General features: G+C 46.5%; 1 protein-coding gene across 1 annotated transcript; it reads right to left on the bottom strand.

Moving 5' to 3' along the window:
- Positions 1-685: 685 nt before the first annotated feature.
- Positions 686-9,641, bottom strand: LOC139229230 (immunoglobulin lambda-1 light chain-like). Its single transcript, XM_070860891.1, has 4 exons — positions 9,566-9,641; positions 9,146-9,460; positions 8,715-8,765; positions 686-1,427 (listed from the first exon to the last, which is right to left on the bottom strand). The coding sequence occupies exons 1-4, from the start codon at positions 9,609-9,611 to the stop codon at positions 1,105-1,107; spliced, it is 735 nt and encodes a 244-aa protein (XP_070716992.1). The 5' UTR covers positions 9,612-9,641; the 3' UTR covers positions 686-1,104.
- Between the last annotated feature and the right edge of the window lie 5,777 nt (positions 9,642-15,418).

The raw sequence follows: 15,418 nt of genomic DNA, 5'->3' as shown, positions 1-15,418 counted from the left end.
CCGCAGATTGATAGAAGAGAAGGGGGTGTTATTCTTGTACTATCTAAAACACTAGTTATGCTACAGCTGGAGTACTGCATACAGTTCTGATCACCATATTACAGAAAGGATGTGATTGCACGAGAGAAGGTACAGTGGAGATTTACAAGGATATTAACTACGAGGAAAGATTGGAGAGGCTGGGGTTGTTTTCTTTGGAACACCTGAGTGGAGATTTAACTTGGGTGTATAAGATTTTGAAACCCCTTGATCAATCCCTTAGCAGAGGGGTCAATCAGCAGGGGCATGGATTTACAAAGATTAGCGGGGGTGTTGAGAAATGTTTTCACCCAGAGTGTGCTAGGGGTCTGGAATTCAATGCCTGAAAGGATGGTAGAGGTAGAAACAATCATTTAAAATATGCACTTAAAATGCCGTAACCTGCCAAGCTATGAACCAAGAGCTGGAAAGTGGGATTAGGCTGGATAGCTGTTTTACAGCCGGCACAAACACGATGGGCCGAATGGCCTCCTTCAGTGCAAAATATTTCTACAATTCCATGGATTCCCTCAACATTCTTGGTTTCATGGCGACAGAATCAGAATTGGAGCAAAGTTTTGGGTCCCTTCACATCTAGCCCACTTGGTGGTGTCAGGACTGGGGAGGGCACACAAGGTGACAAAGCACGCAAATATTTCCTGCACAGATTCTCTTTATTGGAAGTTAGATCAGTCATAGACCATCATTGTCAGCCTGATGCTGTTGGCAGATCACAAACAATCTTCATTAATCATTTTCATTAAATCCTTCAGGTGTTGTTGAACAAACTATCAATTTCAAATGAACTTTCTGATTCTAGACCAGTACCTGGTCACTGTAACCCTTGTGCAGCCTCTTAATAGGAGAAGCTGAACAAAGCTGCCTCGGGTACAAACACTTCAAATGTTACAGCAGAACCACACAATGCAAAACAGAAGCACAAAATGCAGCAGAGACCAAGGGGAGAGGGTGGAGAATGGGGTAGGGGAAAGAAGATGGGGTTGCTGAGGGATACATGGTGGATAATGGGGCAAGTGACACTGCCCCAATAATCAGGCAGCATACGCGAGTGAAGCTTCGATCTATTTAACAGTCGGATTGTGCGACTGTAGCGGATGTTTTCGAAGCTGTCCCTTGTTGAACTGTACAGGAGTACACCTTCCCACTGCTCCAGTCTGTGCCGGGGACCATCAGGTAGCTGCTGAGACTGAAGGTGTTGTCCGTGTTCCGCGACACCGCGCTGGTTTGGACCTCACTGCTCGTCGGACTCCCATCGACTGTCCAGCTGACCGCAGCGAAGCCCATGGACAGTTTGCTGACCAGGCAAACTAACGTGCCTGCTCCTTTAGCGCTCATCTCCTCGGCCGAAGGCCCGAGCACTTTTAGTGAAGGTTCAGGGAGTTGCTGAGCTGCAATAGGAACCAGAGAAGAAGTGTTTGAATAAAGTTATTGAAATGTTTAACATATGTCAGAGTTTAAGCGAAGCAGATTTTAATGGTTGAATCTTCCGAAAGTGGGCCCCAGACGTTCACAGTGAGTGCATTGCCCCTTTAAGGTTGAACATGGTTTATCAAAACAAAGGACTACGATTTCTTGATGTACAATTATTGTTTTCGGATCCTCCTGGTGACTGGGTGGATTAGAGCATCACTCGCTCTGGGACCTCACCTCCTGCTCCCAGGATCCATTCCCGGTCTGTGCCAAGTTAGCTGATCTAGGGCGAGTGCACCAGGGACCCTTCACTTGGCCCCAGTATCCCTGGTTAGGGAGAGGAGTGATCCTGGATCCCACTCTGACCATAAACCAGTGACCTCTGCAACCTTGGATTTCAAGTTAAAAATCTGCCCCAAAAAGAGTGATGTGTTTTGGCACTGAGCCATTAAAGGACTTGGAGACACACTGCCAGTGTAAAGTGGTACCATACCCGTGTAATGTGCCCACACCCTGTCCTACCGGCTGCACATTCCACCTCTACAATTCACCCCTTCCCACCCATCACTAATGCCCCTGCGGTGCCACCCACTGCCACAGGAAGGATAAAAAGATCTCAAACCCTCCCCTGTGCCAGTGGGTAAGGGTACTGTGTGGTCCCGAGCTCCACAGACCAGTCGGTCCATGGGCAGCGATGTTGCTCCAATTGGCACATTATCCAGAGGTTGGGAGAGGGGAACAAAACGGCAACGTCCCCTTTTCCCACCTGCCACTCCCCAACTGGGAAGGTGCGCTGTTGTGGGTGTGAGGCGAGGACAAGACAAGGCCATTGACAGGTGAATGATCCACTAACACTCACTGTCCCGGCCAATCTATGAAGAATGGTCATTTAGGGCAAGATGGGGCTGGCTCACAACTCCCATGGACAGGAGCCTGAGGGAATGGGAGGTACGATCCTCAATATCCAAGTGTACATGGTCAGAAATAGGAAGTTGCAAAGTGTTTTGTTTAAACAAAAAAGGAAAATGTACAAGTGCTGATGTGGGGCAGCCGGAGATGTTCACGATGCAGCAACACTAACCCACCGGCACAGGCTCAGTGTCGACACGGCAAACGACAGAATTCAGTGAGCCAGTGGTGTGGGCCCAGTCCGGGTGTTAGCGGTCAATGCCAAACATCAGCACAAACCATCCAGCCTTTTCACAGCAATGTCGGTCTGACTGGAGTCCAGCTACAGATAGATTATGGTCCCCACACCCCACCGGCAGTGGGGGGGCGGAAATTGTACCCAGAACTTGTACCCAGCTCCAGCCTTAATGTGCAGCAACCAGAATCATTTAGCAACAGGACTCAAAAGGAGCAGTGCCGAGGGAAATGGATGGCTATGAAGGGAAGAGGGAAGGGAGTAGAGGCTGGGAGCAGTGCTTTTTTGGATGAGAGTCAGAAGGGGAATTCCAGCATGAACTGTGAGAAATTGAGAGAGTGTAGGGTGTTGGATGGGGTATAGTGTCTGAGAGTATGGGGGTAGAGAATTGGATTGGGTTCAGCATCTCTGAACTGACTCAAAATGCAGTGTTGAGTACCTCAACTGGCGCAGGGAGGGAGTAACTGTTGGGAAATTGATGATCAGGATGAAATCGGTGCAGACAAATGTGAATTAAAGCGCAACGCATCATAATTCAAATCAGAATATTGGGGATGGGTAAGAATGACAGAATAATGAACACTCGGCATCATCTATGGTAATAAACAGATCCAGACCGACCGATCGTGAGCAGTCTAATTGGGAAGGAGAAATATATGGACTATGTCTCAGCCAACATTTCAGTGCAGTACTCACAAGTACAGTAATGCATTATTAGTGGTGCTATCTTTCTGAAAAAGACACTAGTTAAGCTCTTCCCTGCAAGTGGAAACATTCTCTCTATCGACTCTATGAAAACCTTTCATAATTTAAAAAGACCTGTAATAGGTCACTCCCAAGCCACCTTTGTTCAAGAGAGGAGACCCAGCCTGTTCATCCTTTCCTGATATGTATACCCTCACATTTCAGGCATCATCCTTGTAAATTTTCTCTGCACCCTCTCCAGTGCCTCTACATGCTTTTTATAATATGGCAACCAGATCTGGACACAGTGCAAATGCGGTCTAACCAAGGTTCAACACAGGTTGAGCATAACTTCCCTACTTTTCAATTCTATATCTCTAGAAATAAACCCCAGTGCTTGGTTTGCTTTTTTTATTGCCTTGCTAACCTGTGTCACAACTTTTACCGATTTGTGAATTTGTACTCAGATCCCTTTGTTCCTCTACCCCAACGAGACTCGCACCCTCCAAGTAATACGTGACCTCCCTATTCTTCCTACCAAAATGTAACACCTCACATTTATCTGTGTTGAACTTCATTTTGCCAGTGAAATGCCCATTCTGCAAGATTATTAATGTCCTCCTGTAATTTGTTGCAGTACTCCTTGGTATTGACTATTCATTCACCCCTCACAATTTGGCACCATCCACAAATTTAGAAATTGTGTTTTTAATTTCAAAGTCTAAATCAGTTGATGTAAATTGTGAACAGCAGTGGCCCTAGCACTGATCCTTGTGGGACACCACTACCCACATTCTGCCACTGTGAATAGCTACCCTTTACTCCTACTCTCTGCTTTCTGTCCTGAAGCCAGATAATGATCCATTCCGCTACTTGTCCCCTCACTCCACATTCTCTGACCTTGCTCATCAGTCTATTATGGGCTACCTTATCCAAGGCCTTTTGAAAATCTAGATAAATTACATCTACTTCATTACCATTGTTCACTCCCTCTGTTATATCTTCAAAAATTTCAATAAGGTTGGTCAAGCAAGAATTTCCCTTTTGAAATCCATGCTGACCATTCATTATATTTTTAGTCTCCAGATCTTATTTTCTCCTTTAGTAGAGAGATTCCATTATTTTTCCTACCACCGATGTTAAGCTAATTGGACATGCAATACCTATATTTAAGGGGGATAGAACATTAAGCTTTCATCAGTCCTCTGGCACTACACTGTTTTCTAACTAATTATTAAATATGTGTAGCAATACCTCTGCTATCTCTTCCCTAGATTCTTTTTAAAAGGTGCTACATCAATGCAATTTCTTTTTCAATGTTTTAATGTAATAGAAAGAGACACTTGCATTTATATAGCACCTTTCATGGTGTCCCAAAGGGCTTTACAGACAATTATGTACTTTAAAAATAGTCACTTTTGTAATGTAGAAAACACAGCAGCTAAATTACACCCAGCAAGTCCCACAAACAGCAATTTGATAATAACCAGTGATGTTGATCGATGGATAAATATTGACCGAACACCTGTGGATAATCACTGCTTTTCAACATAGTGCCACAAGATATTTTACATCTACCTCGAAGGCAGACATTTGGTGCAAGGGTCAAGGATGTCTCGGAGCGGGTGCAGGACATTCTGAAAAGGGAGGGTAAACAGCCAGTTGTCATGGTGCATATAGGTACCAAAATGGGATGAGGTCCTACGAGACAAATTTTGGGAGCTAGGAGATAAATTAAAAGTAGGACCTCAAAAGTGGTATGCTCAAGATTGCTACCAGTGCCACGTGATAGTCAGAGTAGGAATTGCAGGATAGCTCAGATGAATACGTGGCTTGAGGAGTGATTAAAATTCCTGGGACATTGGAACTGGCTCTGGGGGAGGTGGGAGCAGTACAAACCGGACGGTCTGCACCTGGGCAGGACCGGAACCAATGTCCTCGGGGGAGTGTTTGCTAGTGCTGTTGGGGAGGAGTTAAACTAATATGGCAGGGGGGGTGGGAACCTATGCAGGGAGACAGAGGGAAGTAGAATGGGGGCAGAAGCAAAAGATGGAAAGAAGAAAAGTAAAAGTGGAGGGCAGAGAAACCCAAGGCAAAAAGCCAAAAGGACCAAAATTCTAAAAAGGGGCAAAGTGTGTTAGAAAGACAAGTGTGAAGGCTCTGTGCCTCAATGCGAGGAGTATTCGGAATAAGATAGCAGTTAACAGATAGGATGTAATTGGCATCACAGAGACATGGCTCCAGTGTGACCAAGGCTGGGAATTCAACATTTTGGAAGGATAGACAGAAAGGAAAAGGAGGCAGGGTTAAAGAGGAAATTCATGCAATAGTAAGGAAGGATATTAGCTTGGATGATGTGGAATCGATATGGGTGGAGCAACGGAATATCAAGGGGCAGAAAATATTAGTGGGAGTTGTGTACAGACCACCAAACAGTAGTAGTAAGGTTGGGGACAGCATCAAAGAAATTAGGGATGCATGCAATAAAGGTACAGCAGTTATCAAGGGTGACTTTAATCTACATATTGATTGGGCGAACCAAACTGGTAGCAATGCGGTGGAGGTGGATTTCCTGGAGTGTATTAATTAGCAATCCTGTTGTGCGAGGCCCCTTGGGGAAGAATGACCATAACATGGTAGAATTCTTTATTTAGATAGAGAGAGAGTGACAGTTAATTCAGAAACTAGGGTCCTGAACTTAAGGAAAGGTAACTTCGATGGTTTGAGGCATGAATTGCCTAGAATAGACTGGCGAGTGATAATTAAAGGGTTGACGGTGGATAGGCAATGGCAAACATTTAAAGATCACATGGATGAACTTCAGCAATTGTACACCCCTGTCTGGAGTTAAAAAAAAGCAGGGAAGGTGGCTCAAACGTGGCTAACAAGGGAAATTAAGGATAGTGTTAATCCAAGGAAGAGGCATATAAATTGGCCAGGATAAAACAAACCCGAGGACTGAGAAAGTTAGAATACAGCAAAGGAGGACAAAGGGTTTAATTAAGAGGGCTAAAAATAGAGCACGAGTGCAAGCTTGCCAGGAACATAAAAACTGACTGCAAAAGCTTCCATAGATATGTGAAGAGAAAAAGATTAGTGAAGACAAATGTAGGTCCCTTGCAGTCAGATTCAGGTGAATTTATAATGGGGAACAAAGAATTGGAAGACCAATTGAACAAATACTTTGGTTCTGTCTTCACGAAGGAAAACACAAATAACCTTCCTGAAATACTAGGGGCCAAGGGTCTAGTAAGAAGGAGGAACTGAAGAGTATCCTTATTAGGTAGGAAATTGATGGGATTGAAGGCCGAGAAACTCCTGGGTCCTGATTGTCTGCATCCCAGAGTCCTGAAGGAAGTGGCCTAAGAAATAGTGGATGCATTGGTGATCATTTTCCAACATTCTGTCGACTCTGGATCAGTTCCGATGGACTGGAGGGTAGCTAATGTAACACCACTTTTTTTAAAAAAGGGAGGAAGAGAGAAAGCAGGTAATTATAGATCGGTTAGCCTGACATCAGTAGTGGGGAAAATGTTGGAATCAATTATTATGAATTAGCAGCACATTTGGAAAGCAGTGAGAGGATCAGTCCAAGTCAGCATGGATTTTTGAAGGGGAAATCATGCTTGACAAATCTTCTAGTTACACCCTCAAAAAAATTCCAGTAGAGTGGACAAGGGAGAACTAGTGGATGTGGTGTATTTGGACTTTCAAAAGGCTTTTAACAAGGTCCCACACAAGAGATTGGTGTGCAAAATCAAAGCACATGGTATTGGGGTTAATATACTGAAGTGGATAGAGAACTGGTTGGCAGACAGGAAGCTGCGAGTCGGGATAAACGAGTCCTTTTCAGAATGGCAGGCAGTGATGTGGAGTGCCGCAGGGCTCAGTGCTGGGACCCCAGCTCTTTACAATATACATCAATGATTTGGATGAAGGAATTGAGTGTAATATCTCCAAGTTTGCAGATGACACTAAACTGGGTGGTGGCGAGAGCGGTGAGGGGGACGCTAAAAGGCTGCATGGTGACTTGGACAGGTTAGGTGAGTGGGCAAATGCATGGCAGATGCAGTATAATGTGGATAAATGTAAAGTTATCCACTTGGGGGATAAAAACACGAAGATAGATTATCTGAATGACGGCAGATTGGGAAAAGGGTAGGTGCAACAAGACCTGGGTGTCATGGTTCATCCGTCTTTGAAAGTTGGCACACAGGTACAGCAGGCAGTGAAGGCGGCAAATGGTATGTTGGCCTTCATAGCTAAGGGATTTGAGTATAGGAGCAGTGAGGTCTTACTGCAGTTGTACAGGGCCTTGGTGAGGGCTCACCTGGAATATTGTGTTCAGTTTTGGTCTCCTAATCAGAGGAAGGATATTCTTGCTATTGAGGGAGTGCAGCGAAGGTTCAGCAGACTGATTCCCAGGATGGCAGGACTAACATGAGGAGACACTGGATCAACTGGGCCTTTATACATTGGAGTTTAAAAGGATGAGGGGATCTCATCGAAACATGTAAGATTCTGACAGGATGGGACGGGACAGGTTAGATGCAGGTAGAAGGTTCCAGATGTTGGGAAAATCCAGAACCAGGGGACACAGTCTTAGGATAAGGGGTAAGCCATTTAGGACTGAGATGAGAAGAAACTTCTTCACCGAGTTGTTAACCTGTGGAATTCCCTGCTGCAGAGTTGTTGATGCCAGTTCATTGGATATATTCAAGAGGGAGTTAGAGATGGTCCTTACGGTTAAGGCGATCAAGGGTTATGGAGAGAACATAGGAAAAGGGTACTCAGGGAATGATCAGCCATGATCTTATTGAATGGTGGTGCAGGCTCAAAGGGCCAAATGGACTACTCCTCCAACTATTTTCTATGTTTCAGACATCTCAGCCAAAAGACAGCACCTCTGACAGTGCAGCATTCCCTCAATATGGCACTGGAGTGTCAGCCTAGTCTGGAGTGGAACAAACATCTGACTCAGGGGCAAGAGTACTACTAACCAAACCACATATGCCTTCAGTATAATCCATCCCAATCTAGTTAATGGTGAAAACATTCCCACCATTGTTAACTAAAACAGCTCAACCATGGGAGGAATGGGGGTGGGGGTGGGGTTGAGGGAAATCATTTAACCCTTTTTCCAGCACTGCTCTCCATCCAGGTTTGGAGTAAACTGCATCAGACACTGTGACCCAGACACTATCTGCATCAACTGTTTAAAAAGCAATCTGCAGATAATTTCAGGAAACAATTCAATTAGAATTCAAAAATTACACAGCACTAATTAACAGAGCTAGTACTAAACAGGATTGTACTGCAATCAGCATTTTCACTCAAATTAATGTCTAACAAATAGTAGAAATAATAGTTTAAATTATGAACGTCTAAATGTTCAAACCCAGAGAGTCCCTGCAGGAGGGATTTCCCAGCCACTTACCTGCTACAAAGAGCTTGGTCCCTTTGCCGAACACCCCCACAGTGAGATGTTCTAGGGTTCAGTCCATACAATTACCCAGGACCCTGGAATCAGACAGAAAACACATTCAGAAGCTCCAGTGCCAGCATTAATCAGACTCCATGTATTGCGAGTGTACCAGCTGGTGTGGGACAGGAAGGAATGAACTCTCAGCAACATCCACACACTGACATTAAAGGTCAGCAACACCCAATACTGGGCAGTGAGACTCAATGTTACCAAGTCTGAAATGGGATAAATTGGAAAATATTGTATAAAAAAAAGACAACATTAAAGTGATTTTATGAAATGTAAAACATTAGAATGTTTTCAGATGCAAAATGTTGTTAAGTGTATAACATTTGCTGCTCCCAGTTTTTGTGTTACCTTCTGTCACTGTGACACATAAGCACTGCTTGCTGAAAACCATTTTTCACAGTAATAGACGGCAGCGTCATTCACCTCCACGGACTTTATGATTAACTGGTAAATGTTGTGGCCGCTGTTGGCTTTCGATGTGAAACGGTCGCTGGTAAACCCCGAACCATAGGTTGGGGCACTGAGAGAGTGATGGTAATAGAGGATCCATTGAGGAACTGCTCCTGGTGTCTGCTTGTACCAGTTGACATAATAGCCATCATCCGTTCCAATGTTACAGTCGAGTGTGGCCGTGTCCCCTGGTTTCACGGTCAGGGCTGGCGGCTGAGTCAGAGTCTGAGACTGTCCACCTGTAAAAGAGCAGGGATTAAACATTACACATTGACTCTTTAAAAGTGACCCCAAGCGCCCCATGTGCTGCTGCGGAAGGAGCAGAGTTCAGTGTCTGTACTTACAGCCCAGCCACAGTGCCAGAGACCAGAAAAAGCACAGCGTCTGCATCGTTCCTGCCACTGAGCTGCCTGCCTTCCCCGAGTGTATCTGTGACAGACTGTAGTAGCAGCTGCCCATTGAGCCCAGTTATAGACCCATTCACACCAGGCAGGAAATCCATGCAAATTAGAGCCATTCACACTGACCAACCAGGGCAATGATCGGAAACCCGCCCATTCAGCGTCAGAAACCATCAGATTGAGGCAGGACACCTCAACACTGTTAGCAACTGACTGACATCTTAATCAGAAGATCGTTTATTGCCTGATATTTCTCAGTTTCTGCTTCATCTGTCCTGGGCTGGAGTTTAAATTGCAGATTACTCCTCCAATAACAAGAACTCTCCGCCATACCACAGTCTGGTGCAGTACTCTCAGCTTGTGGCTCTCTCAGTAATACAGACACCTTATAAAGCTGGAGGACTGGGACACTTTCTGCACCACACACTGATACAGCGCACGTTACTGGCAGCTCCCTCCCAGAGAAACCATCTGAAACATTCTCCATACAGCAAGCTCCTCACCCTGGGACACTTACTGTGTGACTCCCACATAGAGTCCTGACTCAATCTGTCGGTGAACCCCCTCAGTTAGTGTTTAGACAATCTTGCTGTGTGTGTGTTGCCAGTGCTCCAACAGTGAGTGAACATGCTTAACCGGGAAGGGGCTGAAGTTATAACTAGTTACCGAAGTACTAACTTGCCAGCCAGCTGACTATCATATTCTAACCTGCTGTCAACCAGCAGCTGACCAGTGAGACTATTGACTCCATTCTACTAACTGCTAAATACAACTCTTTTTAAGGAGACAAAATTAACAGTTAGATCAAGTGCCCCCCGATCTGGGGGACACTCCAAACATTTTTCAACTGCCCCCTTTTAAAATTATTTTTTGTTTTTTTTGTGGGGGTTTTTTGTGATTTTTGGGCATTACAATAATATATTTTACAAGTGCCCCCTATAAAAGGGGAGGGGGACACTAAACTGCTTGATACAACTTTTTTAGGGAGTACAAAATAAACATTAGATCGAGTGCCCCCCGGTCTGGGGGACACTCCAGACACTTTTAACTGCCTCTTTTTTTTTGTTTTTTTGTGTGTTTTTTTCCGGGTTTTTTGTAATTTTTGGGGGGGTTTTAAAATTATATATTTTACAAGTGCCCCCTATAAAAGGGGAGGGGGACAGTAAACTGCTAAATACAATCTATTTTCTCAGTCTCTGCTGTTTTCACAGAATCAGGACATTGAGAGCCAATTACACTACATTTAAATACCAAAGGGGATTGGTTGAAGCTAAACTGTCGGTTGGTGGCTTCGGCCAATCAGCTTCCAATATTTGAAGGCGGTTTGGTGACGCCCAAACCAGCTGCCCCGGGTGGGCGTGAGACTGACACACACCTGGGGTCCGGACAGGAACTGTGCTCTGTTATTTTAAGGAGAGGGACTGTCCAGAACAGAGTCCAACCCTCTCGGTCTGTAGTTTATACCCACATTACACAAATATCTTGGTTTCTGTTCCATCTGACATGTTCCTTTCAGTAACTGTGAGACACCTCGCTGTTTAAAGGGATAATGGCCTAGAAATTAGAAATGGCCACGAAACGGACAGTGTCCTGGCCCAACGATGTTAAGCTGCACCAGGTCCAAAAGATCTAGGTAGCACGCAAAATTCGTGCTCAGTCCTCATTATCATGATTATAGTCTTGATTTCACACTCAAGCTGTTGCTCATTGCCTTAAATCTCAAGATGGGCCAATATCGGGTCCAGTCTAATTCCCAGTCATGTTTGCCACAGGCTTTATTCAGTACTTAAAGGGGAGATGCACTGATACTGCTGCACCTCATTGTCAAGCCCCTCACAAGTGCAGCTGGAAGAAGACGTTAGTGCAAACCCATGGCGGAGCCTCGGCACAGGGAGAGCCTGCAGATTCTCCAAAGCGGCTCTTGAGCCACTACTCGTGGCTGTGGAGAGGAGGCGGGCTGTCCACTTCCCCCACACTGGCAGGAAGCCCTCGTCACACTCCTCGTGAAATCTCTGGCAGGACATAGTCGCCCATGTCATGGCCAACACAGCGGTTCCAAGGTCGGCCATCCAGTGTCGGATGAAATTTAATGACCTCACATGACCGGTCAAGGTCGTTAAAGGCTTCAGCAACTGCCATATCCCACCATCTGCACCACAAGCCTCACACACTGTTCAATGTACCACACCCCCAGCACACACTTACCAACAATTTCTACCCACCACCACTCACTGCTCATAATCAGAGCTTCACTTCACCCTCACAACCTTACTACTGCTGCAACACTCACACCTACATCTCTCACTTTGCACATACTGACAGCTATTCAACCATGGCAGGCACATCACCCAAACACATTGCACCACATTCACTCACACACTTCTCTTTCTCTTGCAGGCAAAGGTCGCGCATCATTGGAGGGAGCAGCAGCAGACAGGCGGGAGGTAGGCTGACAACCATGACCTCAGCCTGCTGGAGGAGAAAGTGGTGGACATCATTGGGCAGCAGATCATAGAGGCAGGCCTCAAACCAGCGAGGTTGAACCCCTTGGGGATATCAACGGTATGTTCATTCCTAATTCTCCTCACACTGCACTTCCCCCTCATCCCACAATCTCTTCTCACGTTCAAGCTGCTGATGCTGTATGCATGCATATCCTGCTTCATGCCCCCCTCCCCTCATCATAGCCCAACTCTTCTGCATTTCTGCTTGCAGATAATCAGCAACAAGCACCTGAGAAGCCGGTCTCTGAGGCAATGCACGAGAGCGAGGGGGGAGAAGAAGACAACGCAGCGTTGCTGCATTTGTCACTCGCAGAAAGTAGCTCAGAAACTGGCACTGCGCATATTTGAGGCTAGAGTAGAAGCGAGATCTGCACAGGTGAGGCACCGGGCACAAGTGGGCTGCAGCAAGGCCAGGGGGGAAAGGGTAGCTCGGGGTCAGCTTCCCGGAGAGTGAGTTCGCACACGGGTTCTGCTGCACAAGACTCAGATAAGGACCTTGATGGGTCGGTCTTCAGCAGAAGGGTGATGGACATGCAGACCAAAGTGCTGGGTGCAATGGCTAGCCTGCCAGAGAGCCTATTGGCAATGTCAAGGAACATGGAGGAGTCCCTCTCTAATATTCTACGGGGCTCTGCACACAGCTTGGAGTCCAGGATTACCGGTCTGGAAATGATGGAAGACTCCCGAACAGCCCATGTCGACCTGTACATGATGGAGTGTGTGACGGGCGATGTCACAGCTACCATTGCTGCAGGGGACTACACATTACTCTGCCATCACTTCGCTTGATCCTTTCAGAAACCAGCGTGTGAGCAGTTACAAGTAATGGCAGAGAAAGCATAGGCCCCATCACTATCAATAATTACTTTCACTAAATTAAACTAATCTCTCTACTCTCTCTATACTGTATACCAGTCAGTCTAATAGACCTCAACAATATCAATAATTCTTTTCACTATCTACAAAACACTTTTCACAAAAAAATGCCTATACAATAGCTACTCTCAATATATATACCATAATATCATATTCTGAGTTGATCTATCTATAAATAACTCTCTAAATAACTCACAACTATTTAGCTCGTTTTTTCTGTTGCCCCCACCTGTCGTCCAATCTTCAAAATGGCATCCGTAGTGCCCATTTCCTTCTGTAAAGCCCGGGAAAAGCAGCTATTTCTCAGCGATGTTTTCGGCCTTCCATCAGCCCAGCGAAGTGCTGACTCTGTGCCGAAAGTGGGATGGGCCTTGTTTTGGGCGATCAGTTCGGCGATCATTTTGGCAAAGTGAGCCGAAACTTGGGGACCTATTTTTCCAGCGATATTTTGGGCCTAGTTTCCACTTTTTGGTGAAAATGGACGATAGAGGTCCGTTTTAAGGCTAACTATTTGTGCTGCACATTTCTTGGACAGACAGGCGTCCGTCCAGCCCCCCCGCCCTGCACTGCACTTTTTTGACCGACAGACGACAAGCCCCACCCCTGTCAAGCTCCGCCCACCGCCCCCTCCCAGGCCCCGAATCATTCTGCCCACGTGGTGCCGAGAGGCAGGAGCTGAGCCCCGAGACTCCGCTGCCCCCCTCCCCTGCTCTCGGGACTCGCTAGGCCCACCGACTCCCCCTCCCTGGGACTCGCAAGGCCCACCAATTCCCCCACACACCCATGGACTGACTGGGCCCACCGGGACTCGCTAGGCCGACCGGGCCTCCCGCTGAGCAATGAGCCACGAGTCCCGAGCGGCGGCCGGGGGAGGCAGTTGAGGGTGTCGGAGGGCCTTGGGGCCGCGAGTGAGAGAGGCTGTTGGAGAGCGGCTGGCGGCGGCGTGGCGGGCGGGTGGGATCGGAGAGGAGAGCGGGAACTCAGGAAAAACAGATCACGTTCTTCAAAACCCCAACAAGGGACATCGTTGGAGTGGATGATAAACAGAAGTCACAAAATTGGCATGATTCACTTCATACCCAATTAACCTGTTAACAATCCATACACAATACCCCATCTACGTGCTTGGGTAAGGCACTTCAGCTGGTGGAGGCATCCACTTGGACTGGTGTAAGACACTTTGGCTGGGGGAGGCATCCACATGGACTGGGATAAGGCACTTTGGCTCAACAGAAGAACATAAGAATTTGGAACAGGAGTAGGCCATCTAGCCCCTCGAGCCTGCTCCGCCATCATGGCTGATCTGGCCGTGGACTCAGCTCCACTTACCCACCCGCTCCCCATAACCCTTAATTCCCTTATTGAATAAAAATCCATCTGTGATTTGAATACATTCAATGAGCTAGCCTCAACTGCTTCCTTGGGCAGAGAATTCCACAGATTCACAACACTCTGGGAGAAGAAATTCCTTCTCAACTCGGTTTTAAATTGGTTCCCCCGTATTTTGAGGCTGTGGCCCCTAGTTCTAGTCTCCCCGACCAGTGGAAACAACCTCTCTGCCTCTATCTTGTCTATCCCTTTCATTATTTTAAATGTTTCTATAAGATCACCCCTCATCCTTCTGAACTCCAACGAGTAAAGACCCAGTCTACTCAATCCATTATCTATAAGGTAACCCCCTCATCTCCGGAATCAGCCTCGTGAATCGTCTCTGTACCCCCTCCAAAGCTAGTATATCCTTCCTTAAGTAAGGTGACCAAAACTGCACGCAGTACTCCAGGTGCGGCCTCACCAATACCCTGTACAGTTGCAGCAGGACCTCCCTGCTTTTGTACTCCATCCCTCTCACAATGAAGGCCAACATTCCATTTGCCTTCCTGATTACCTGCTGCACCTGCAAACTAACTTTTTGGGATTCATGCACAAGGTGCCAAGGGTGCCATCAGCCGGTCCAGGCAGCGGGCGGTTGAGGGGGTCGTTCAACCTGACTGCCTGCCTTTCTTCCGCTCTTACATCCGGTCCAGGGTGTCCTTGGAGATGGAGCACGCGGTGTCCACCGGTACGCTCGCGGCCTTCCGCGAGACGTGGGCACCGGAGGGACTGGAGTGCATCATCACGCCCGGCAACCAAATTTTAATTTGATTTTACATTTTAAAGTTTAATTTGTTTTAATTGCCGGTGCTTTTAGTGTCCCCCTCCCCTTTTATAGGGGGCACTGGGGAAAAAAGGTGATTTTAGTGCCCAAAAAAAAAACACAAAAAAACCCACAAAAAACCCCCCCCAAAAAAAACAAAAAAAGAGGGCCTTGTAAATGTCTGGTGTGTCATCCAGGTCGGGTGGCACCGATTAATGTTTTTGTTTTGCAGATAAACTCCAAAAAGAGTTTCATGCACAAGGTGCCAAGGGTGCCATCAGC

The sequence above is a fragment of the Pristiophorus japonicus genome, chromosome 18 (assembly GCF_044704955.1).
Source record: "Pristiophorus japonicus isolate sPriJap1 chromosome 18, sPriJap1.hap1, whole genome shotgun sequence".
NCBI lineage: Eukaryota > Metazoa > Chordata > Chondrichthyes > Pristiophoridae > Pristiophorus > Pristiophorus japonicus.
The sequence above is the reverse complement of the archived record's forward strand: the minus strand, read 5'-3'. Positions and strand labels throughout refer to the sequence as shown.

What these genes read in the sequence shown, in the direction of transcription:
- LOC139229230 (XM_070860891.1), bottom strand. Translation starts at nt 9,611, where the DNA reads ATGCAGACGCTGTGCTTTTTCTGGTCTCTGGCACTGTGGCTGGGCT. An exon ending in AAAATGGTTTTCAGCAAGCA is followed by an intron (nt 8,766 to 9,145) that starts GTGCTTATGTGT and finishes ACTGAACCCTAG; the next exon opens with AACATCTCACTGTGGGGGTG. An exon ending in GACCAAGCTCTTTGTAGCAG is followed by an intron (nt 1,428 to 8,714) that starts GTAAGTGGCTGG and finishes TTCCTATTGCAG; the next exon opens with CTCAGCAACTCCCTGAACCT.